The sequence below is a fragment of the Argentina silus genome, assembly GCF_951799395.1.
Source record: "Argentina silus genome assembly, chromosome: 16".
In the NCBI taxonomy this organism is placed as follows: Eukaryota; Metazoa; Chordata; class Actinopteri; order Argentiniformes; family Argentinidae; genus Argentina; species Argentina silus.
Genome location: NC_139670.1, coordinates 10,162,789 through 10,189,149, shown reverse-complemented (window position 1 = coordinate 10,189,149; position 26,361 = coordinate 10,162,789). Strand labels below are relative to the sequence as shown.

At 42.7% G+C, this 26,361-nt stretch overlaps 4 protein-coding genes across 5 annotated transcripts in view; 1 reads left to right on the top strand and 3 right to left on the bottom strand.

Annotated features, from left to right (window-relative positions):
• The window catches only part of LOC310816854 (uncharacterized protein MYH16), a 35,808-nt gene extending 32,360 nt beyond the window's left edge, over positions 1-3,448 (bottom strand). Inside the window, exon 1 of one of the 2 annotated variants that reach the window (XM_083687174.1) lies at positions 3,181-3,448. In XM_083687174.1, coding sequence (XP_083543300.1) covers positions 3,181-3,264 — 84 coding nt within the window. In that variant the 5' untranslated portion in view covers positions 3,265-3,448. The remainder of the gene's footprint in view (positions 1-3,180) is intronic. The other variant, XM_083687176.1, reaches the window with a different exon arrangement.
• A 4,074-nt stretch (positions 3,449-7,522) lies between these two features.
• pts (6-pyruvoyltetrahydropterin synthase) lies at positions 7,523-10,339 on the bottom strand. Its single transcript, XM_083687276.1, has 6 exons — positions 10,180-10,339; positions 9,491-9,570; positions 9,060-9,082; positions 8,622-8,678; positions 8,274-8,344; positions 7,523-8,048 (listed from the first exon to the last, which is right to left on the bottom strand). Exons 1-6 carry the CDS (start codon positions 10,269-10,271, stop codon positions 7,925-7,927), a joined length of 447 nt encoding a protein of 148 aa, XP_083543402.1. The 5' UTR covers positions 10,272-10,339; the 3' UTR covers positions 7,523-7,924.
• A 1,067-nt stretch (positions 10,340-11,406) lies between these two features.
• On the top strand, positions 11,407-13,248 carry rcvrnb (recoverin b; the record flags this gene model as incomplete). The annotated part of the gene is made up of 5 exons (XM_083687118.1): positions 11,407-11,498; positions 11,653-11,790; positions 11,966-12,116; positions 12,390-12,501; positions 12,952-13,248. The coding sequence occupies 5 exons, from the start codon at positions 11,407-11,409 to the stop codon at positions 13,068-13,070; spliced, it is 612 nt and encodes a 203-aa protein (XP_083543244.1). The 3' UTR covers positions 13,071-13,248.
• A 965-nt stretch (positions 13,249-14,213) lies between these two features.
• Positions 14,214-21,727, bottom strand: glp2r (glucagon-like peptide 2 receptor; the record flags this gene model as incomplete). The annotated part of the gene is made up of 13 exons (XM_083687652.1): positions 14,214-14,570; positions 14,694-14,735; positions 14,942-15,080; positions 15,317-15,405; positions 16,115-16,181; positions 16,449-16,509; positions 16,896-17,055; positions 17,393-17,549; positions 18,077-18,183; positions 18,498-18,619; positions 19,236-19,340; positions 19,538-19,634; positions 21,704-21,727. The coding sequence occupies 13 exons, from the start codon at positions 21,725-21,727 to the stop codon at positions 14,214-14,216; spliced, it is 1,527 nt and encodes a 508-aa protein (XP_083543778.1).
• Positions 21,728-26,361: the final 4,634 nt, after the last annotated feature.

Here is a 26,361-nt window from a genome sequence, read left to right as displayed (position 1 = left end):
ATAATTGCCGTCCTGTCCAAATATAATTTAAGATGTGTGTTTTTAACCAAGGTGAAGAGGATCTACATTCAGACACACCTGAACTTCCTTCGGCTAGCTACAGTGAGCTGAACACACAACATTTTAACCTGTCAGTGCAGGATTTATCGCTACACTCAAGATCACTCTGCACATCGCAACCACTACACTACAGTGCCAAACAGGGGGGTGGGGGGGGGGGGGGATATTAAATGTGACGCATCAATGGTTCACCTTTGACATAATCACAAGGCTCAGCTCCATAAGCTGGCCGTATTGTTGATGTGAAGGCAGCAACTAACCCAAACCAACCACTCTCTTTGTTATTGTACATCCCCGTACTGGGTGATGAATGGACCTTATTGTGCGACAAAGTGTTCATGTTTTGACTTGAGGTGCTGGGAGGATGTTTGTCCTGCACAGTCAACTGTCAAAACACACACACACACACACACACACACACACACACACACACACACACACACACACACAGTGTGCATTTAATTTCTGTGATTCACACACACACTGTTTCCAGTGAACTTGAACTTTGAACTTGAACTTGACTTTCCATCAGAAGTCTGTAAAATACTGCTGTCTCTCATGAAGGGAGGATCCCAAAAATCCCACTCCCTTTCTCCCTTTCTCTCTCCCTTTTTCTTCTCTCTCTCTCTCTCTCTCTCTCTCTCTCTCTCTCTCTCTCTCTCTCTCTCTCTCTCTCTCTCTCTCTCTCTCTCTCTCTCTCTCTCTCTCTCTCTCTCTCTCTCTCTCTCTCTCTCTCTCTCTCTCTCTCTCTCTCTCTCTCTCTCTCTCTGAACTTGACACTCAGTTTTTCCAGTACTGAGTTGCAACTTCCCAAAGAAAGTCCCCCTCATTCCTGGCATTCTTCATCAACTGTCGAGAGGTGACTTGGACGTGAGCCCCATGATCATCGATTCACGTGCTTATTTGAACAGCTGGATGTCATCTCCATTCGTAATCACACCTGCTGGAACACTTAGGAAATTAACACTGTACACTTCAATGTTATCTTCAAGCCCTTAAATGGAATATTCTGTTTCTGCGTTCTCCCAGGTATGGCGGTGACGGCACCACCCACTGAGGTTCAGGTGTGATAGTCAGAGGAAGATGACGATGAAGATATTAAGCTTAACTTAATAGCGTTCAACAGTGTCACACACCGTTTTTGCACATAATGCCCTAAAGCGATGCCATGTGTTTGGGCCTGCCATGGCCAAGTGGCCTAGCCTCTAGATGAACTCTGGGTCTAGGTCACAGAGGTAAGGGACCTTTGATCACCGGAGCAGCACACATGCGGGCCTCTGATCCAGGGCGCAGCTACAGTATCAGATTACAGGCTCGTTCATCATATCAACGACATGATTGTTTTTCATGTAATTTCATGAAATTCCACAAGGACTGTTAAATATCTGCAGGTTTCCTCTGTAAAGGGATTCCACAGGCAAGAGGGAATGAAATGAAGGCTCTCATATTGACCTGAAATTCGATGGTCTGCTTGCAATACAGGTAGCATAATTGTTGCTTCTTTGGGCCGACTTCACTTAACAAGTGGGCCCAGTGTGGCTCGCACAAATGTATGCAAAAGGCTTACCTACAGTAAGTTAACAAGATTATTCAGCAAAGGTTATTCAAAAAAAGCACATTCACATGAAAAACACCCTGCATCTTATTGCAACAACCATTAAGTCAGCACTGTCCATGAGGACATAATGAGGGGTTTGGTGGAAATGCCACAGACGCTGGTCAGTGTATGTTAGTCATCATTAGAATGGAGTCAGCAGGAACATCAAAACCAGTGGAGGTTGGTGGAGGTAGAAATTTGGGTTCCCGTCCTCGGATTTCTGTCTCCACCAGCCTCCTCTGATCAAAATCAGCTAGAACGGTGGCCTCTCAGTTCTAGTGCAGTTTTGAAACATATCAGTGTGTGTGTTGTCATTCAGAACTATTATATGCATTGTCCTGTAAGCTACTTGGAAGCTTTGACGTGCAGATATGTGCAGGCTGCCCCCACTGATGCACACACGAGTATTATCTATCATGTCACTCCCATCTACACCTGTGCTATTCAACATCAACACACCCTGATTTAGCATTACCTTTCAAGGTAAAACGGGTAAAACTAGTTTGCATGGTGAATGTTATCCCACCTGACCCCGCACTGACTGAGTGTTCAGTCTTGACCTGCATCGAGTATTATCAAAGGGGGGACATCATTCAGCTTTGATGCCTTCGCTCACAACCACACCTGTACAGTCAACCCAAAGCCAGAGAGATTAGTGTGTGTGTGTGTGTGTGTGTGTGTGTGTGTGTGTGTGTGTGTGTGTGTGTGTGTGTGTGTGTGTGTGTGTGTGTGTGTGTGCGTGCCTGCGTGCGTGTGTGCGCGTGTGTGTGCGTGTGTGCGTCTGTGTGTGTGTGTGTGTACGTGACAGGTAGAGAGAGAGAGAGAACAGTCCAGTCATCGAAGAGCCTGCATGGTCTGCACTGGAGAGAGACAGGCTGATGTCACACACTCGTTCGTCATAGATAAAGAGATACCGACTCCTTAGATCAGACCCACTATCCTAGCATGCAATTTACTCTCTCTTAGCCCGACTGGCCATGCAATCACAAATAAATATACCTTTACTGTCACGCCCTTTAGGGAACAGTAAAGCCAAGATTGGTATCCATGTTTGGAATCTGTGTTTTCATTCCTCTCCAGTATGTGTGTGTCTGTTTCTCTAGACAGACAGCGTTATTACCGTCTGTCAATCCCATCAATTCCCCTGACCTCCAAACTGGAGAGACGAGGGAAACAAATACAAGGAGAGAATTCCTCCACTCATTCACTCACACACTCACTCACTCCCCCTGCAGGAGACCCACTCAAGCTTAGAGGCTGGGCCTGAGAACAGAGGAGGGGCAGTCGATACTGTAGCCCTAGAGTAGAGTACAAGTGTGAGAGAGGGAGAAACAGACAGACAGACAGACAGACAGACAGACAGACAGACAGACAGACAGACAGAGAATGAGAGAGAGAATGAGAGAGAGAAAAAGAGAGGGGAAGAGAAAGAGAGGAGGGGAGAGAGAGAGACACACACACAACAGAGAGAGGCAGACAGAGAGAGGCATATCTAGGAAGGAGATGAGAGTAGCAGTTCTTACGTGTGCCAGGGGTCTGCTGTGGATGGCGATGATGGGTCTGTACTGGTGGAAGTCAGTCTGAATCACACACACTCTCTTGTCCATCCTCAGGCCTGGCTCTGGGAGCAGCTCCCCATCCTGTCTTCACCCACTGGGCTCTTGGGATCTAGTGAAGGATGTGTGTGTGTGTGTGTGCTCTAGTCTCTGTGGACTCAAAGTGTGTTTCTGTGAGTGTGAGTGTGAGTGTGTGTTGTAGGTGTGAGTGTGTGTGTGATGTGTGTGTGTGTGTGTGCGTGTGTGTGCTCGCTGCAGCCCTGCTACCTGACCCTGAGAAGAGCAGAGCCGTGAGGAGGGAGAGAGAGAGAGAGAGAGAGAGGGAGGAGGGAACTGACGTGCAAAAAGAAAACACAAACGAGCTTGAACAGTCCCCCCCCCCCACACACCTCCCTCCCCCCCTCCTCTCCCCCCTCTAAAGCTCCACCACCCACGGACAGCGGCACAACACAGGGAGACAGACTGCCAACCTCAAGGAGCGCGCTCCATTAACCCCCTCCATCCTGGAGAGCCAGAGAGCACATTCCTCTTCAATTCAGTGTACCTGGATCTTCGGGAAAGATAAAGGGTCTTCATTTGATCTGTATCAACTCATGTCATGTCACGTTACGTCATGTCATTTTGAGGAACTAGTGTAATTCATTGCAGGTCACAACAACACAGTTTGCATTAAGAAGTGATAGAGCCCTATGCATAATAACTTTGTAACCCTGAGTGACAAGTAGAATTTCCCTAAGCCCCGTGAAATTGAAAATAACTGCGGAATTCATTATACTCAAATCCAATACTGCCAGGGAACAAAACACAAAAGAATACACATTTATTGACCAAATATACAAAGAAGTACAGGCACAGTAGTAAGGAGAAAATGTCTGGGCAGCTTTCGTCTAGTCTAAAGAGTATGAAGCCTCTTTAAATACCGACACTTCCTCCAATACCCTACAGATCAGTCAGTCAGTGTCGTACCATATCAGTCAGTCAGTCAGTTAGCCTGCCTGCCTGTCTGTCTGCCTGCCTGCCTGCCTGCCTGCCTGCCTGCCTGCCTGCCTGCCTGCCTGCCTGTCTGTCTGCATGTCCGTCTGCCTGTCTATCTGTCTGTCTGCATGTCTGTCCGTCCGCCTGTCTATCTGTCTGTCTGCCTGTCTGTCTGCCTGTCTATCTGTCTGTCTGCATGTCTGTCTGTCTGCATGTCTGTCTGCCTCTCTGTCTGGTCTCCCTCTCTCTTACCCTTTTACTCTACTCTAGGGCTACAGTATCTGCCTGTCCGTCCGCCTGCCTGTCTTCTCCAGGCTAAGCTCCTGAGATCTGACAGGACTTTCCTCCAACATCCTCGAGCACAAGATGTCTGCAGGGAGAAGGAAGTCATGCGTGAAATGCTATGTTTACCAAGGAGGTGGAACAAATGACAGGGGAGATCATTTGCTTGTTTCATCTTAGGGCATGGGGAGGACAGGTAATTTCATTTTTTAATCAGTTTGACAGTGGAAAATATGAATTTCACTGCCGCATTAACTAACAAGGAGGATCGGATGACAGTCATTTTCAGAGTTTTCCTTTGTGTGCTGCTGATCGGATGTGAGCATGTGTGTTCAGGAATTAGACCGTGCCCATGAGGAACATGCTAGATGTCAAGTTCATTTTACCTTTCATCCTAATATACAGTAACCAGGTCTTTTGAAGCCAAAATACAGAGCTTTTCCTGTGCTTATGCTGTATATTTCATGCTATGATCGAGTATCATACATTTCCTAAACTACAATATGAAACTTGATTGAGTGACTATGAATTCTGTCACTTGTTTTTCTGTAATATGAATGTGATAGTCAGTCTGTTGATTTACAGCTTGTATATTCACCCTCTGTCCGTGACTGACAACTAAAACACACTCCCACACGGTTTTATATGGATGTCGTATATAAGTGTGCGTTGAAACAAGTGCTACTGGAAAAAGCCAGGTACTCTAAAAGACTCACATGGAAGCAATTCTGACACTGACAGCCGCCCAGGCAGTCTTCCCAACCCAACCCAACCCAACCCTTATGCACCAATGAAAGATCTAACATCAATAAACCAGTTGCCCAAAACCCTTCTGTTCAGCTCTTGCCTCAGTGATAGAGGCAGTTAGGTGCCAGCGGAATTATTGTGTTCAGCCTTCAAGGCTCTTGTACAGCTTATCGTTGGCAAGGTTCTTCTTTGGATCTGGGCCACGTCTCAGTGAATGCTGCTATTGTTTGGGCACGATACACATTAAAAGATAACCAGCATGTGCTATGTGTATCTCAGGGCTCTCTTGAAACACTGTCATGAAACACTGTCATATTGGGGGGGGGGGGGGGGGGGGGTGATGGAAACTCATAGGAGACAAACCATCTAAAAGGATCATCGCGGTGTCTGTCTAAACAACAAACAAATGTAAACAAAATAATTGGTTAGTAAAACAGCAACATACAGTAAGACAGTTACAACTGTAATTATACCGTTATCAGACAAATAGAGGAAGTCATCTCATCCATTTGTCTTTACCCAAGACACAAGACCAAACACAGGCCCTCTCTTTCTGTTGTTCAGGAGATGAAAGCAATAAAAAAGGTATTCTCTGGTTTGATACACGATCATATTGTTACATAGAACATTGATTATGCTCATAGGAAGATGCTATCAAAATGCTTTTTATGAAGCAAATGATAGGCTTTTACCTTGTAATTGCTATAATCCCAGTGCCTACTATTTGAATGTAATTATAGGGCCCAGGGCATTGAGTATTAAGTTGTGTGATGTCTCCTTAGCTGCTCTGGGTAGAAGTTGGCCTTAGGCACTGATCTGGGATCAGCATATCCTCCCAAACCCTCTAAATGTCAATCTCTAAGAGGGAAAACACCAAACTGACCTTAAATCAGTGTTCAGAGGCATCGTTTTTCGACTCCGTCTTGCTCCAGCATGATCATGGCAGGTCTGCCCATGCATGACACACATTTATGGAATTTGATTAATGAAAGGCTGGTGCCGGCCCAACATTATGCCTCATATGGTACAGGAGGCAGATTCTTGACATAAATTACAACTTTGGCAAAAGTTGACATTTCACACATGTTGTGGTCTGAGTCACAAGAGCATTAGTAGGATCAGGAGGAACATTTTACCAGACATAGTGGTCGGTTATTAAATGATGTGGTTGGGTGCTGGATTACAAGCATGGATGAATGAATGAATGAATGAATGAAAGAATGGATGGATGGATGAATGAATGAATGAATGAATGAATGAATGAATGAATGAATGAATGAATGAATGAATGAATGAATGAAAGAATGGATGGATGGATGGATGGATGGATGGATGGATGGATGGATGGATGAATGAATGGGTAACACTTTCCATTAAGGTCTTCTTTATCAAGCGTTTATAAATGATTTATAACTACTTTAAAGACGATTGATTATTTGTACAAATCCTTTATAAACCCTTATACAATGAATGAAAACTGAAGGAAAAAAACAAGCTAGGCTGCATACTGTAGAAATGCACAGTAGGAGTTTTTAAGCTATGCTTACACAGCATTTGTAGAGTGAGTAATGTTTACGGGTAGAGTTATTTCATGATGAGTGGTCTATCAGCATTAAGAAATACTGCTTTGAAAGCATACCTTTTCACCATATGATGAGTTGTATTTACATTATGTCAGCCCTGATTTGTGTTTTTCAAAACTTGAACACACAGCAGAGACAGTTATAGATTTACACTCTTACTCAGCCCTAACCCTGCGGTCAGAGAGGAACAATACATCACTAAGCATTTGTTATTTCTTGTCTATAAGATGAAACACCCTCCTACTTGTTTCTCCTCTCAGCAGAAGTAAGAGACATCACCATAAATCAGCCTGGGCTGGTTCTGCTATTAGGCTGCTGAGACATGTACATTGCCTTCTGTATGTTTCTAGTATTAGAGAGCTGGGAAATGTATATCCTGTATGTTTCTGTGGAACAGCTTAATAGTAAATGATCAGACAGGACAGGAGGGATCGGGTGGAGAGGGATAATAGGAATAAATGTTCAAGCTCACATAATGGACTTTGCACAATAATGTATCTAATAATCTATTATAAGATCAATTATCTAAGATTGATATAAAAGTTTCTATAACTTATCGTGTTCATCTAGACTCCCACATAACTGGTGTAAAAGCCTGAACTATTAGGCATTCCAATCACACCCCCTAGTGGACAATTTGGACAAGTACATTCTGTCTGTACTTTGTACAGCAGAGTTCACATCACTTACAGAGTTTAGAACGCTTTTTTAAGATTATTTTTTATTTTATTTTATTGTAACAACCTCATTGTATATGGACACATACGTGAAATGTACTAACAAACACGATGGACAAATGAAGTGAACAATATCTATTATTCTAATGACTTCATGACCTACATTTCAACTTGCATCCTTCATTAACTGAGTTACAATTGGATTGACTTCACTGCAGAACACTGTTAGGCAGTCATAACATAACACTTGAAGGTGCAATGGGTGTACTGTATGTTCTTGTTCAAGCATTGATTATCTGTGTATTTGGGGACAAAGCAGTTACACCTTTAGCAAGACACCATACTGTACTATACGTAGTGTATAAGACCCATCTATGAATTCCAACATCAGTCCCACATGCTGTCTGTTCACGACCTTAATGATGACAAGGCAGTAAAGGTGTCTGTCTATTCCCCCCGATAAACAATAATGTTCTTGTCAGTCTCGTGAATCTTCACTTCGTAGAGTTGATTGGGTTGGAGAAGTTTCACCATGTTGTCCCAGATGTACACGGCCACATTTTCTGTTGTGCTGCATTGTAGAATATACAGTTAACATTGTTAAAACCATGCAGTATGTCTAGATCAGGGGAGGCTGGCTTGTGGAGATAGAAATCGGAGAACAGGCTCATTGCAATGCATGGAATGGAATGAGGAATGGTGTCAAGCATGTGTTCTCATTCCACTCCATGGATGACAATGAGCCCGTCTTCTGATTTCTATCTCCACCAGCCTCCACTGGGATGTGGTAACACACCTGACAACATCTGCGAAGTATGGGACATCTTTATCCAGGTTTTTGTGGTCCAACGGAATCATAACAACCTCCTGTATAAGAATGATGGACGATGAAGAATGATGGTTTCAGCGTACAATAACACTAAGACATCATTTGCAGTCTCTATCTAACTTGCTTTCCCTGATGGGTTGAGCAGATGAAAGACTGAAAATGGACATACAGACAAATACATTTATGGATAAATAAACTGTATGAATTAATTATGAATTAATACAATTGCAAAGTCTAACATATTAGTTTTGATGGATACACAGTCTCCCAAGTCCAAACTAGTGTCACAATCCAGTGGGGCTAAGATGGACTCACCTCAATGTGTTGCTTCAGGTCTGTAAGGTTTATTACCATGCCAGTGTGACGGTCGATCTGAAGAAGGACAAAGAGACCCTGTGTAACTGTGTGTGACTGTGTGTGTGTGTGTGTCTGTGTGTGTGTGTGTGTGTGTGTGTGTGTGACTATGTGTGACTATGTGTGTATGTGTGTGTGTGTGACTATGTGTGTATGTATGTGTGTGTATGTGTGTGTGTGTGTGTGTCATGGTGTGACAAACACCATTTGGGCGTGCAGCCAGATTGCCTTCCGATCATGTGAGAGTTGTCAAACAAACAAGCACTCCTACTACGATTAACTTCATATCACAAATATCAACACAAACAGTGCATTCAATAAATGAGGCATCCATGATAATACAGTTTGGGTACTGTTTTATATAGCGTGTTAAAGGAGTAAATGAGTTCCAATACTTACTTGCCCACGTACTGTCACCTCCACTGTAACAACAAACCAGAGCGTTAGATTAACATGAGATTAAACCCTGATTTAACTTTGAGAAAAAAACACAGTGTTTCACAGTGAATCAAACAATGGCTGATAACAGAAAGAACCTGAAATATTGTAGGCCCCAAAGGAGAGAGGAAGTTTCCTCTCAATGGTTTTTGTTGCGTTGTTCAAACAAATGGTCAAGGTTAGGCTTTGGGGAGGGTAGCTCTTACTATAGCTGGGCCTATGTACTGTCACTGGTGGGTTTGAAACAGGGACCTCTCACATGGATACCACAGACATTTTTATACTGCACCAAAGGAACATCCTTGAGGTATATAATCTGAGCTTTGAAGTCGCAGGCAGGGCAACCAGTGACTTCTATCCATAGTGTCCTAAACACTGGTTTTGGAACTGACCTTTGTAGTTATGTCCATGGCCGTTGGGATTGTTGCATTTTCCGAATATTCTTTTGTTCTCTTCATCACTCAATGACTTACTGGAGAGGAAAGAGATACACATTATCACTGAGTTGATAATGGGGGCGTTTGATAACTAGGCTACATACAGTACAAGATAAATATATCAAAATCTGCCCTCAGCAATTGGTGAAATATGAAGTAACTATAGACTTTTAGTTATTATGCCACAACAATGTTAAGCATTAGTGGGCATTGAACATTACAAATAGATTCGTGAGGCTTTTCTTTCACTTAAAAAAAGGACTACAAATCCCATGAGTCTCTGGCATTGACGCAACAGGTTTATTGAAAAGCGGACATCACCTAGATGTCTAGTCATGTGTGTATGTATCGTTATTATTTATAAACCTAACTATAATTCGTATACATTTTTAAGCAAAAACACGTCTATTTATGCTTTTTTCATGAGCAACTCTAGGCTGAAATTCTATTGAAACAGAGTGTTAACACCAGTGTATTATGGCTGCGCTGTGGTCTCGTGACAACAAAACTCTCACCAGAATCAATAACGCAATAACGATATACCGGTAGGCCTACTGTGAATCGTGCAGGTTGCTCCCGCAGACTTTGCAGTTGACTTCATTGCTACAGCCACGGAAAAGATGAAACGGCGGAGTGCACGTTACCTGTGCAATCGGTGACACGCGCTGAAGCTCTGAACTCGTGTGATGTATCCAATGCGCTCGGCTACTTCAGTCCTAGTGCAAGCTTCAGCCATCGCAATAAACCAATATACGTTATCAGCAGGCAGCAATGTAGTTGATAATCGTCTCAGTTGCTGCTAAGTAGGATTCTCAGTTGTCCTTAGTCTCCGCCCCACTTTCAGTTTCATGAGTCACTCAACACATCAGCGGCGATACCATTGGTGCACATCTGGGCGTTATTTTAGCCTAAAGCTCACATCATATCATATGACCCGACACAAATTGGGTGCTTCAATCTCATTTCACATAATCATCAGTGTAATGATGATTAAAAATGCAGTAAGCCTATAGGTATACTGTATTAACAATGTCATTACAGTAATGCATGCTTTGTTATAGTAATGAAAACCCACAATGTTGTTATTACTAAAAAAACAGCTGTTGTAGGCTACATGTTGTGTTGTGGCTTACACTTCATGCCGTGTTACTGGTAGGCATACCATGATAGAACAATTAGGTAACATAATGATGGCAATTTAATCAGAGAGTATCAGACAAGATCACAAGATCCCCTGCTGTTGTGTGTTAAGCCCTGTAAAGTCCATCTCTGGTTAGTAAAATCCATTCTAATGGAGGTGTCATAGGAGCATGGCCAAGCCCATAGAATTAGAATTAGTAGATCAGACATTCCTATTTGGTCCATGCATATTTGGCTTATGCCATCTATAAAGCTATGTATCACATCTATTAGTATTCTATTCATACTAAATGTCAAGCCTTTCACCATCCTGGATGTACCATGCAAACCCGTGAACTGAGGGTTAGGGTTAGGCTAACCCTAACCCTAACCCTAACCCTAATCCTAACCCATTCTAGAATGTTTTTAATTATTTGGCCAACCCCATGTGTGATCATCCCTCTGCCACATACCTGTGTGACTAATTCATCCCTCTAATCCTGAATAGCCTGCTGAAGGACCATCCAATCTGGTTTTAGGTGCAAACCCCCCGTTAAACTGATGTGTGTATTTAAGGTTCAGGGTGGGTATTCCCTCACTTTAAGGGCCTTAGAAAGAGAGAGAGGCTGTGAAAAAGGACAGAGGGGTAATTAAAGAGAGAGAGGGACAGGAAGGTAGAGAAAGAGGGAGAGATTGAGAGAGGGAGAGAAAGAGAAAGAAAAAGGGGGGAAAGGGAGAGGGACAGAGGAGAGATGGGCAACAACCGAAGTGGAGCCCTATCGAAGGACCTGTTGGAAGACCTTAAACTGAACACTAAATACAGCGAGGAGCAGCTCTGTACATGGTATCTAACAGTAGCATTAGATAAAGAAGGCTTAGAAACCCCGCTGATTTCTACCTCCACCAGCCTCCACTGGCGAATACTGTACTGTAGGTTGTCATTTGAGAAACAGCCGCTGTCTAACCTTTCTTCACCAACCTTTCTTCATCTAACCCAGGTACCAGACCTTCCTGAGAGAGTGTCCCAGTGGGCGGATTAGCAAGCAGCAGTTTGAGGCCATCTATGCCAGCTTCTTCCCCGATGCCGACCCCAAGGACTACGCACGCCACGTCTTCAGGAGCTTCGACTCAGATAGGTACTAATTGATTGATTTATTGATTGAGTGATTGATTGGTTGATTGCATTTCTTAGTGTATTATGTAGTTTATTTGTTTCATGTCGTCTATATCTGCATGTTAAAAGTACATTTCTGAGATGCATTCTTGTTGAATTGAGTTGTATTCAATTAAATTCAACTTTATTTAAAACAGCGATGGCACGTTGGACTTTAAGGAGTATATCGTGGCGCTACACTTGACCTCATCAGGAAAGACCATGCAGAAACTGGAGTGGGCCTTCAACCTCTACGATGTGGACCACAACGGTACCATCACCAAGAATGAGATCCTGGAAATTGTCAAGGTGAAGAGGGAGTCATTGTAATGGTTGTTTTTGGTTTTCTAGGGTTAGGCACTGTACTGTAACCTGGATTTTAGTCTGTTTCAGTCAGCATTAACTCCTTAATGACTGTTATGAATGACAGCCAAACAGTTGGCTAAAACAAGAACAGTTTTATAGGCAGGTATTGTGTTACTGTGTATTACATTATTTTAGCTTTTCATTCTCACCCCAATTTCAACAGTGATCATATACTGTATCTGATAATCAACACTAAGCTCTCTCCCTTTCTCTCAGTCAATATTCTATATGATCTCTAAAGAGGACCAGAAGAACCTTCCAGATGATGAGAACACGCCGGAGAAGAGAACAGAGAAAATCTGGGACTTCTTCGGCAAGAAGGAGAACGGTAAGGCACTTGTTCCTACTGTACCGTGCTTTGCGATACAGAATGTGGATGGTTGGTTACTGAGCAGGTTGTGAGCTAGTGGTCTCTAACCCTGGTCCTAGAGAGCTGGAGGAGACCATTGCTATATGGTACATCTTGCAGTGGAGGCTGGTGGACGTAGAAATCGGAATGGAATGTCAAACACGTGTGTTTGATACCATTCCTCATTCCGTTCCATTCCGTTTAGTTTAATTCGCTTTCTCTAGCACTGTGACTTGTGGCACTTATTCTTATAGAATGTCTTGACTGTACTTGCGATGATTGTGATGTATAGTTGTTTTACTTACTGTACTAAAGTATAAGCGAATTTACTTATTGCATAAGAGCATGTGCTAAATGACTAAAATGTCAAATGCATAATGTATGTAAATCCTGTATTCTCCTCGTCGTCTGTTGCTTCTATCCTCACAGACAAGATAACGGAGGGAGAGTTTATCCAGGGAGTGATGGACAACAAGAATATTCTCAGACTCATTCAGTTTGACGAACCACAGAAAGTCCAGGAGAGACTAAAGGAAAAAAAGCAGTAGCTTTTTACACAATGTCATGTTCTGTAGCTTATTAGCTTTTTTTTATTTACACTATACCCCTTTGTTCATCCAAGTTTGTCTCTCTGAGATCAAATCTCTTTTTCAAGGGAGATGTGGTACTATTTGTGTGTTTGCGTATGTTTTGGTCTTGGTTTTGAAGTTGATGTTTTTACTGTTGAAACTTGTTCAAGTGTATCTTTCGCGTAGTGTTGTGTGGTAATGTGGTATTGTATGTCAGTAATGTGTTTATTTTGTTTTGGTTGATTGCATTGATTCTTAATGTATAACCAGTGTGTCATTACTGTACAACTGTTTCATTCACTAATAGGCATATGTAGTGATTCAGCATATATATTAGATGTTATGTATAAATGTAATGCGTTCAGGTACAGATTTTTATTTGGCACAATTTGTAATACAAAATTCCTTTAATGCATAATCATATGCTTTAGATACTGTATATCAAATACTTTACACAGCACACACAATATTGTTGCTGCAACAATTATCCTTACTAGTACTATTATGTTAATTATTTACATTTTTAGACAATAGATATTTACACTTACCTGTTAACGTTATACCCACCTTCAGAACGTAGTCCATCTATGTTAATATAGCTTTTGTGTATTTTTTTCATTCATTTGTCTGTTTCAGTCATTTACATAATCATATTTTGCAAGGAGGAGAAAGTACATAATAGCAAATGAGAAATAACATCTGGCCAGTGTTCTATGGTGTCTTTCTATATCAGTTACACATCCTGCTAATATGTAGTTTACTGTTGGTACTAATGCACAAAGTGAACATTACTGAACTACACTGATACACAAAGATATACAAGTTTACGATGATTCATTTAAAAGCCATAATGTACATGAGACAATTACAATCTTCTTGTCTTACACCAGAAAATCACATTGACACTACCAGTCAGAAAATCCAACTAAAGGACTGTAGCACCACATAGACGGTTGGGATTGGTCCATCCATCCACCAATCCATCCATCCACCAATCCATCCATCCATCAATCCATCCATCCATCCATCCATCCATCAATCCATCAATCCATCCATCCATCCATCAATCCATCCATCCACCAACTCATGCTAGTTGTAGTACTTCGAGGGAGGTGGAGGAAGTCAAAACTCGCTCTCCTCCAGTATCTCCTCCATGGTCTCTCCCAGAGTCATCTCTCCATCGCTGCTCGACAGGCTTTTCCTGGTGTGGAACTCCAGTCGTCGTCCCATGTCCCTCCCCCTCCCCCTCCCCCGCTGTCCCCCGACCTCCCCTCCTGCCTGCACGGCCACCTGGAGCAGGTGTGAGTGTGTGGGAGCTCCGCCCTCCTCGTATGATTCGCTCTGTTGCGAGCCATGTGGGCGGCGAGCTCGGGAACACTTCCACAGGTGTTTGAGAGGCGCGCCCTGGAAGCAGCTCCTGGCCTGAAAGTGGTTTGTGAACAGGAAGAGCTGCCATCGCTTCTTCAGCTCCGCCTGGACCTGAAGTGAAACCAATTAAAATGTTACATTTACCGGTAACCATTTTGGTGGTAATTTGGTGGCACCTGACACATATGTACCAATGATTTATGAAATGAATAAAGCACATTCAGTCAACCATACCTCTCCATTAGCGAAGCAGTATAGCACAGCAACCAGAAGTCCCTGAAATAGGAATATTACACGTAATTGCATGGTTAGAATAAATCAAAACAGTTACATAATCACACATATTATGCCTTTGATCACCAGAATTTGCTGGAAAGTCTACACAGATCTCCAAAGGATTTTTATTTCAGTTTATATATTTTTCAACCAATAGAGACAAGCTATTTGGACAAGTTGTGTTGATGTGATGTATGCCCTCTGACCTGGAAGGAGCTGAGGGTGAGGTTGACGAAGTTCCTGGCGTAGCGGCTGCTGCCCTCCACACACTCGTCGATGAGGATGGTGAATACCACCTCGTGGATCCCCAAAAGAGGGATCAAGATCAGTGTAGCTCTGGCCAAGCTAGCAGGGCAAACAAGGACAGTGTGAGTGTAACATCTAGGCCAGCCTGAAGGACAAGGAGAACTTTCATGAATATGTCATGAGTTCGGATGAGGGTACTAGGCATGTCCAGGTTCAAGACATTATAATCAACATTTTAATACTCATATAGGCAACGCAGATATGGGTACCAGGGGAGGCTGGTGGAGGTAGAAATTGGAGGACTGGCTCATTGTAATGCATCCGTGGGTACATACCTGTACCTGTAGTCAGTGCAGGTGGTCTGATCAGCTTTTAACTTTGAGAGCAGCAGCATCAAGATCTTGATGAATATGTAGAAGATGACCTGCAACAGACACCAGTGGCAGTTGAGAGAGAAAGACACGTGAGCTCACTAATCTACACATGAAAAAACACTATTGTACTAAGACTGGTGTGTAAATTGTAAAATGTACAATTAACATGAAGAAACCTCAACTTTTTAGCGTTTAGATTTAGTATTGGTACAGGTTACGCTTGTGACTGCTTATGACCAGCACTGCTCTAGCAATCACTGAGTCACATGGCCTCACGAGACGGCAACCATCCGAATCAGTGTGAAATCACTACGGCATCACTGATAAATCACAGGAATGCCCAGGAGAGCCTCCTGTATGTCCCTTCTTTCTTGTAAAACATTGTCATTGTGTGAAATGTAACATTTTCTTCCTTGTTTACGTCAAAGTTAACTCCAGCCCCATATGATCTTGTATTCTTGTATGTTCATACTGTCAGTAGCAAATCATCCTAAGATGGTAATTGCACACTAGGGGGATGACAAAACCATAAAGGTTGTTCTAAGGCTAAAATGGCCTTAAAGGGACACTTCACAATTTGTTAACCCCATATTCATTATCTCCAGCTCCATACAGTACCAGTGTCTACGTATGTGAAAATGGCAATGTTCTATGTTCTGTAGTGAAACAGGGAATTACCCAGGGAATTACCCCCTATGATGTCAATGGGGGCAAAAAAAACATGTATTCAGTGGTTTTCCAAAACATTAAAGGACTCACCAACACTGATAAAGTGATTGGTCCTCTTATTATCCACCAGATCGCCCTGTCTGTATTGGCCCAGCATCTAAAGATGGAAGAGATATTGAGTGCGATTTACAACAGCATTGTCATCATTCAAACACGGTCTTGTCTACATTAGGGGAGGCTGGTGGAGGCAAACATCTGAGGATGGGCTCATTGTAATGCATTCCATTCCATTTCTATCTCCACCAGCTTCCCCTGGTCTACACTACTATGAAACTACTTTGATACTCAGCTGTGTCCAAAAGAGTCTGATACTGTATATAATTGAGTAATACTACAAAGAAAGGGCACAAATGCCAATGCTCACCCTTCATTTTCATACAAAGCTTTCATCACTGCCCATGGCACCACAAACAAGAATGGAGTGCCTGAAAAAGCAGAGAAGCAAACATGGTGGGTCTACATTTCTAACAGGGTTACCTCTCTGCTGTACTGCAAACCACACGCTGGGCAGGCTGGCGGAGGGAGAAATCAGAGGACGGGCTCATTGTAATGCATGGAGCGGAATGAATAATGTGTTTGATACCATTCCTTATTCCATTCTATCCATTCTATTACAATGAGCCCATCCTCCGATTTCTACCTCCACCAGCCTCAACTGACTACACGCTTTACACACAAGTACATATGTACTAGTCTGTGAATCCCCACAATGATCTACTGTGTCTAATATGACTAATATCATTATATACTGTATCTCCAAACTGTAATGCATCATCTTAACCCAGCCATGCATCTCTTCAGCTACTCTTACCCCAGCCAATGAACATGTATCTCTTCAGCAGGTATCTTTTGGTGAGCACGGCAGTGAAGAGCAGGGTGTGGAGGAAGATGGCCTCCACGAGGAGCCAGAAGTAGTTACAGGCCACAAAGTACTCCATGGACACCTTCGACGCCTTGCACACCATTGCTATCTATTTGGGGAGACATACAATTAGAAATGATTACTTTGTTGTTGAATATAGTGTTGCAGCATAACAAATCCATGCACATTATCAATGTGTTTTACAAGCTAAAGAAAGCGGGAAAAAAAACATGTTATAATTGAGATCTCTTGTTTTCATCAAGGTGAGTTACAGTACTAAAGGTTGCCAGCCAGGTGCTACACATGTTGGTGGATGGGGTTGAGTTGCCCCCCTTACAAAGTGTTTTGAGGCAATGGGGGAAAGGTGCTGGAGAAATAATAAACCATGCTTATGTTTTTGCATGGTCCCTCATAATCATGACATGATCATGTAGAGGCATGACTACCGCAGAGTTGGAGTAGGAGTTCCACCCTGGGTCGTCGTTGGGGAGCTGCGTGTACATGATGTGCAACACGATCTCCTTCAGAATGACTGCTAGGGCTCTCAACATGAACGACACAAACAGATTCATGTGGATGTAGTTCCTCGTACAGTGGAACTTCCTGGAAAACAGACAGAGGGCAGCGTGATGTCATATTGATCTCAAACCCCACTGCTTGATGACATGGCTTGAAAATGGATTATATGACACAGGGAACCGAGAGAATCATTTCAGGAACATAAATCATGCATTTATAATGATCAACTTTATCTTTAATGATCCGGAGTCGTATTTAATGGTTCATAATCAATAACTCTGAAAATAACTGTTTGTTTAAGTTTCCTGTGGGAGAGACAGAGATTGATACAATATGTGATCAATGTGCAGTGGGGAGTTGGAATCGATGCCATGAGAGGAGTTCATCATTGCATTGTAATTCTATCATTACCATTTTATTACAATACTGTGTTAAAGATTGACAAGCCATGTTTTGTCTAACACATTACCCAATGTCCTGGCCCTAAAGCATCTTTTGAGTTCTTGTGCCACATAAGTAGAATGCAGAATTTATCATCATCATCATCATCATCATCGCCATTATTATCATCATGTGCCTAACCCCCTGACCCCTGACCCCTGGTGACTGACCTGAGGATGCCCAGGAGGAACGTAGCCAATGAGAGAGAGGAGAGGGAGAGGGAGTAGCCCACGATGGAGATGACCCTGAGGGTCGTCTGGCGAAACACTTCATCTTCCTGTCCATGCACAAACACACACACACACATAGTGCAGTGTTGTATCTTATGTCACAATTGACTGATTCATCACTTCTCATTAAACAAAGAGAGAAGGACAAACAGATGTTATTAAATGTAAACAACAGTCTAGCCATTTCTTTGTATCTATTCATTTACCTGTATTTATACAGTTATGTCAATTAAGAGATTCTTATTTACAATGGTGACCTATGTCAGGGGAGGCTGGTGGAGGTAGAAAAGACGCATGTTTGATACCATTCCTCATTCCGCTGTTGTAGACGTAGTCCCTCATCTCATCACCTTCTCCTTACCTCGGGTTTAAAGTAGTGTGGCTCCTCGCATTCCCACTGATCCCTCCAGGCCACCGTAGAATTCTCCCTCAGTCGCCAGGTCCCGTTGGGCAGACACTCCCGGTGCACACTCCTGGAGTCAACTGTATGATGAAGAGGAACCAATAGATTTTCTTTAGTTATGCACACACAGCTCAATGACATCATGAGCTGACTGACATGATGGACAGATGACATATTCATTAGATCTTCTTGGCTGATGCTGTCGTAGCCAATTACAAGCTGCACCTCCACACTCAAAGCATGTCATGTCATGACGGATATTTGAGCCAAACGCTTGGTCACATGACTGACTTTGACCCATGTCCTAGCAGCCCCATGATTCACCTCTCCCGGAGAAGGTAAACAATGTGACTGGTGTGGGTTTTAGACCACAACAAGGACCCAGAGTTGCCAGCACAATGGTTGAGGAGAGATGGAGAACCATTCTTCCACCCTTGAAAGAAAATAGTTTCAAGATGCTATTTTGATATGTATTGATACAGTATGAGTTTGACACGATCAGGGCCCGCTTTCACAAAGCGTCTCAGTGTATGAGTGCTGATCTAGGATCAGCTTAGCCTTTTGGTTTAAAATGAATAAGATCACATGGACAGGTAGGGGACCTGATCCTAGATCAGCATTAGGGGAGGCTGTTGGAGGCAGAAATCGGAGGACAGGCTAATTCTATGCGTGGAACAGAATGAGGAATGAGTTTACCATCAGTGATCCAGAGTAGGTAGGAGGGACAGGGGACTGACACGTTCCCAGGGGGTGAATCGGGCCAACAAGCAAACATGTCGAATGTCCCATTGCAATAGATTCCTTGAGAGGACAAGATAGACAGACATTAGTGTAAAAAATGAGTAACCCACTGAACAGCATCACAGAGTAGCACTCAACCTGGTTTGATATTAGCCAAGGAACTACATTATTTCCTCTTTTAAAAAACATTACACATACATGAAAGAGTCACAAACACATCCTTAAAGCCACACATATTCCGATCCCCTTTGGTTTACCAGTTCTTGAGAAGGTGCTTGTTGCTAACGTCCTGGTACAGTTATCCCAATACTCAGCCCGTTTAGTGATCACCTCTTCAAGCACGGAGCCCGTCACCTTTCACATGGAAGACAGAACACAGAGACAGAGAGATAGAAAACGCTTTAACCCCGGTCATAACACAGTTATTAGTTGTATAACTGAAACTAAGGTCAGAATCATCATCATCTATTTCAACAATAGGAATACTCCTCACAACGAGGCATGAAGACAAGCGGAGAGATGTTGTAGTGATTGTAATTGTCCACATGAGGACAGTATTCCAGCAGGATTCTGTCCTGAGTACTCCCTCCAACATATTCAACTAACAGCGCTGTGGTCTATTTGATTTGATTTGGAATTAACAAAAGAAAGAGAAACACCTCTACTGCAATCAAAAACATGTCTTTATTTGCAATGTGCAATTCAAATAAAGCAACTTTCTGTTGGCCAATATAGCTGTGCACACCCTTGTATTTTGTTAATTCAAGTATGCTTATCATTAAAAGCTTTTTCATACTAACGTACCCGATACTAATAGATTAATCTTGATTTCTATTTCCTATTTACACCCCTGAGATACATTACATGGGAATAAGTTACCAGCAATGCTTCACAATAGGTACATTTTACATGATCTTGGTGTAAAGCTAAATCCAGATCTCTTTCCATTGGACCATGTTGTATGTGTGAACGTAACGTAAATGTTAGTAAAAAAATAAATAAACCCAGTCATCCTGTCTCTACTCCTACAGCAAACAACCAAACTGTCTCTGCTGTTTAAAGGGAAAACAAGAGAATCAAGGTTCCATCTCTCAGGCGTGTTATTCCCCGGCCGAGGTGCGGTTTTGGTATCTCACAGCCTTCACACCCCAGTGAGACTACAGCTAAACTGTGTAACCTCTCTGTGCCTGTCTCTCCCTCCACCGCCACCTCCACCACCACCACCACCACCACCACCACCACCACCACCACCACCTGCCTCCCCTGTGATTTCTGAGCTCGCTGACAGTCAGACGTTTCAATTTAATCCATGTCTCTTTCTCTTATCACCTGGCTGTCCGGCAGACAGGTTATCACAGAGGAAAAACAGCCGCTTCTCTCTTCCTATCAGAGGGGGAAAAAAGAGTTTCTAATCCATAAAAAACACTCAGGGGGTTCTCTCCTCAGTTGGCTGTGTTGCCAGAGTGGTTCCTGTAATATGTTTAACATTTTCATTGATGGAAAAAGTTACTGATGGATGTTTTCATTTGATTGTGGCCTGTAGTTTTTATTCAATCAGTTTTTTTGCTTAATGTATTTCTGTTTTATTGTGAGCCTTGAAGTCTAGTCTGGTTTATTATAGATGGTAAATAAGACTAATTAATACAAATGATACAATTATACGGATACATGGACATATATAAGTGCCTAGTGTGTGAATTTTAGGAATTACCCAAATAGATAGATAAATGTTATGCACTTTCTAAATGCTACAGTCCTGTATGTATTCAGCGTGCGAAGCAGCTCAACATTTCTGTATATTTACTGAAATAACTTACAGACATAAAACACTTGTACCCCTCTTTTAGACCATACATTTGGGGCTTAACATCTTAGTGTGTCAGATAGATGTTTTATGATGCTCAACAGTCGCATTTGATCCTTAAAACAGAAATCAGAGAGAGAGAATTCTAATCTGGAACAAATAATTTAGTTTCTCTATTGAAAAATTTCTGAAATATAAGAATGTACTTTTGGAATTTATGTGATATTATACAGTACCATATGGATTTTAGGATACTAAATATAGAATCAAAGGATCACAAAACTAATACAATAACAAAACATTTCTCCCATATTTTCAGATCTGACCAAGGAAACAAGTAGGAAAAATGTAGTAAGATCATTTTAGCAACCTGATCAATTTTATGATAGTATTATTTTACACAAGGGAGATATTAAATGGCTCCAAAACATGATTGTAATCAACATTGAAGTTGGATTCAGACTGGTATTAAAATGTAATTTCAGATGTGTGTCGATAAGAAAAGTTTGTTCTAACTCATAATGTTAAAAACTTTTCCCATGCACGTGTGTGTGTGTGTGTGTGTGTGTGTGTGTGTGTGTGTGTGTGTGTGTGTGTATGCATGTGCTTCCCATCTTACCTGCATTTTGAAGAGCTGCACCATGAGTAGGAGAGAAAGTCTGGTTCTCCCTATCGCCCCCCTCTCTTGGTGCCAAGTTGGCAGTGGTATTGGCATGATGCTACAGTGATCCCACACAAGATGTTCTCTGGGGGGGGTTGCCACCTCATGCCACCTCCCTGGACCCACCTGCCCCTGGTGCCCTCATACTCATCCTTGGCTCTTCTCTCCTCTTCCACACCACATACGGAACCAACACATGGACATAAGCCTCCTCCCCAACGTACTGTAGGGTCTGCTGCTCACTTTCTCAGGTAAATATGACTTGTGATTTCCACTTTTGTAGAACCACTGGTTTATTGGGTAGAGCTGAATCCCTCCTTTTGCTCTGGTTTGTTTTGGGAAAGAGGAGTCGTTCTCTTCGTTCTTCTCTTGGCTGTGATAAGTTGGATTAAAGTAACCAGAACGCTGTAGTTGTGATTTATCTGGTTGTAATAATCTTGAACTTATCAGGCTAGGTTTTTTTGTTTAGTTTAGTTTTGTTTTGGTATCAGTTCTCCACAACCTCCTCTCTCGTTTGCAATTTGCGTTGTTTCAAGTGGCCCTCTGCTTCTCTTTCGTGGTTGCGTTGAGTTGGGCAATGTGATCTAAGTCTGCTCTCCTGATATCCAGTGTATTTGTTAAGGCTGTCCTCAGCTTCTCTGTTTGGTAGAGTTGTCTTCGGACCCTCTCATGGTCACGGTGTGTGTGTTAAGGTGTCCTCGGCTCAGACGTTGTCTGGAGGGGGGGCTCCTGTTGTCTATCGTCCCTGATGACCGACGGCGACTGAGAGTGTCTGTGGATCCTCACTAGCAGCTCCCCTCCTCTCCCACCCGACCCTCCCCTAACCAATCAAGATAAGACCTGGGAGAGCTAGCTTCATTACTGGAGTAACTTAGTAGTCCAGGAGGGGAAAACACAAGCAGAAAGCATGGACCTATACAGTACACACACACACACACACACACACACACACACACACACACACACACACACACACACACACACATGCACAGACACCCACACAGACACACACATTCACACACACACACACACACACACACACACACACACACACATGTGCAAACACACACACACACACACACACACACACACACACACACACACACACACACACACACAAACCTGTAGCGTAAAGAGTGTGTTATTGACCCCTGACTGGGGAGAGAGGTTCAGTGGCAGGTTTGTGTGGGTGGTACTGTCTCACTGTAAGAGGGCCTCATCAAGTGTTTTTGACACTAATGGGGATTCTGTGTGGTCTAATGGATCCACAAACCCACTGCCTGCTCCATGACTACACACAGGGGACGGATGGGGAGAACAAAGGATTCATACAATAGTAACTTATAGTATTATAGGTTGCTCCGATGATTCATGCAAATAATGAATAATAATCTCATCAGACAATGAACAATAAAAGATTTGATTGAGAATTTCATCTAGTTTACATTAGAGACGAAAGGAGAGAACGCCGTATTCCTGCCGCCTACATGGCAACCCAGAATTGTTTATCTTACCTCACTCAGGTGTACGCTTTACAGCAGGACACTTGTAAAGAGTCGTAACGATTCTGAATCAAAGTAAAACAAACATAACGGAGCTCCGGGCTGTAAAACAGCTCATATCCCCATTGTAAGATCATTTGCTGATGAGTTTTATAGCACTGCCTGTGTATGTGTAGAGTATGAGGAAATGTACAGTATACAGTATCTAATGTTCATCACATTACACTAATGGAGTCTTTATTGACCCTCATCAGTTCAGGCAGGGGAGGCTGGCAGAGGTAAACATTGGAGGCTGGCGGAGGTAGACATTGGAGGCTGGCGGAGGTAGATAATGGAGGCTGGCAGAGGTAGACATTGGAGGCTGGCAGAGGTAGACATTGGAGGCTGGCGGAGGTAGATAATGGAGGCTGGCAGAGGTAGACATTGGAGGCTGGTGGAGGTAGATAATGGAGGCTGGCAGAGGTAGACATTGGAAGCTGGCAGAGGTAGACATTGGAGGCTGGTGGAGGTAGATAATGGAGGCTGGCAGAGGTAGACATTGGAAGCTGGCAGAGGTAGACATTGGAGGCTGACGGAGATAGACATTGGAGGCTGGTGGAGGTAGACATTGGAGGAGGGGCTCATTGTAATGCTTGGAATGAAATGAAGAATGAGTCCCTAAGTTCGGGATGAGTCCCTAAGTTCGGGATGAGTCCCTAAGTTCGGGATGTACTAAAGTTCAAATCATGCATCAAAATAGTGTCCAAATAACTCTACAAGCAATGAAATGCAGAGTAAGTTTTGTAAGCTTTGTTTGTCATTGTAAGTAAGAATGTCTTCTTACTGTAATTGACCTGCTTGGTTAAATAAAGCTTGAATAAAATAGAATTAAAGGTTAACAGTGGAAGAATACAGAAGAAACATAATGAAATGCAGTGTGAGACAATTCTGTGTGAGACCATTCTGTAGATCACATGCTAATCAATTGACCAATCAACACACCTGTCCCTTCAAATATAGTCTCTTGTTGTAAAGTAGCAGGTCCAGTGGTTGATTGGTTCAGACGTAGAGGCGAGCTAGCATTAGCAATGCATCAACTGGAGTAATTGTGTTTTCATTTACAAGATGATTCAGTGCACACGGACGCACCTGGGGCATAGATGTGACAGTGAATCCATTCCAGGGACTGTATATGATACTGTATATACAGGGAATATAATATATCATCTAATAATGCAATGAGCATCAAGGCGCCACCGTGACCCAGTCATACTATAATTTGTGACTGTGAAATATGGCAACATCAAACCGAAATGAGTTTATTCTACATTAAGCTCCATCAGTATGAATACACCACTGTGACAATAGCCATATGTCTCTATGATATTGAAAACTAATAAACCTTATAAAGAGGCTCAGACAGACGATGAGAATATATATCGAAATTCTTTCCAGGGCCAGGAAAAATTTCAGTGGGGTGAAGACAATTTCATGGAGACATGGCCAGCAGGTAGTCCTGGTATTGCTATGCCATGCCAAGTCTTCCCTCTGAGCTGGACTGGGTCCGAGGTAAGAGTGAAGTGGCTGTCAAGGAGCTAATGTGATGCTTCAAGTGTGTCCATTTGAAACTGAGATTATGGCGAGACTCTGCCTCTCTCAAGGGCTGACAGACTCCTCTCACCCAGAGCTGAGAGAGCTGCCTGTCATTTCTCTTTGTGGTGTGTTTCACTCACACTGAAGTCAAGTTTAAATGAAAATAAGATGCCATTTAAACAGGATCAATCTGTCAGCATAAAGTAAAGGGGAAGAGTTGTTTGGACAACTCTTTCTCTCCTGGCGCTCTTTTCATTGTTTTGAGGAAAGTTAATGGTGGAAGCTATAACTGTCTCATTTAGTCCTTTAAGGCAGTAATCGATGACTGTTTTATTCACCAGTTAACAGTTCACACAAATGCATATAAAATGGCTCCCGGTCAGTCTGAAGTGTCTGTCTCTTTTCACTCATTAAAGAGAGACAGCAATGTTAATATGCTGTCTGTTTGTTTCTTGCAAGCTTGGCTTTGTTTAGGCAAAAAAGCTAATGAACATGTCTGTTAGGTAATGACAAAAAGCTAATGAAAATGTCTGTTCGGTAATCAATTCATTCATTAACTCTTGTCCATCACCACATTGCAGTAACATTCTCTCTCCATTGTTGTGAGCATGTGAGCACCAGAGAAGCACATATAAACAAATACTCCACTCCCACTTTGTCATTTGATGTCGTAAAATGAGCCTGGGGAAGGATTTAAGAGCATTCCCATGAACTTCTACTTGGGGTTATACACTTTATGACAGCAGCAGTGGAGACTGGTGGAGGTAGAAATCGGAGGATGGGCTCATTGTAATGCATGGAATGGAATGAGAAATGGTATCAAACACGTGTTTGATACCATTCCATATTCCATTCCATGCATTACAATGAGCCCGTCCTCCGATTTCTGCCTCCACCAGCCTCCCCTGCTACAGGCCAGACAACACAAGGGGACATTTATTTTTTGGTCTGAGATTTTTTTCAAGCTGTAGCAGGACTGAATACAAATGCAGTTCTATTCTGTGCCAAACAAATAACTCTTTGCATTGCAGGACCATGCAGGCATAGCTTTCGGACATTGAGAGAAATGATTAACGGCTTTCCATAGTAAACTAGGCTCTTGCACCACATGGCAATACAGCTATGAACAAATTTGTGAACCCGTCTGCTCCCGTATGGATCCAATAAGAGCCAGGTGTATTAGATATTTGGTTCTCTGAACCAGGGGAATGATGAGCAGAAAAAAAGCTGTTCTTTCTGAGGGAATATTTGCTTTGTAATCTTTTTTTCCCTCTGCATCACAGGCAGATAGATCTCGTTCGTGGCTACTGAAACATGTCCTCACCTCAGGCGACTTGGGAGCTCTCTGAGACTTGAGATACCTGTGAAAGAATCATACAACTCTTGCACGAGGCAAATACAATCACATATTGTTACAGTCAGATCTAATGAACCCGAGCGCGCACACAGAGTCAGGACACAAATATAAGATGGGAATGGGACAAGCAGGGGGAAATGACAAACGGGGTAGGGCAGGCGGGTGAAAGACACCCCTACACACAC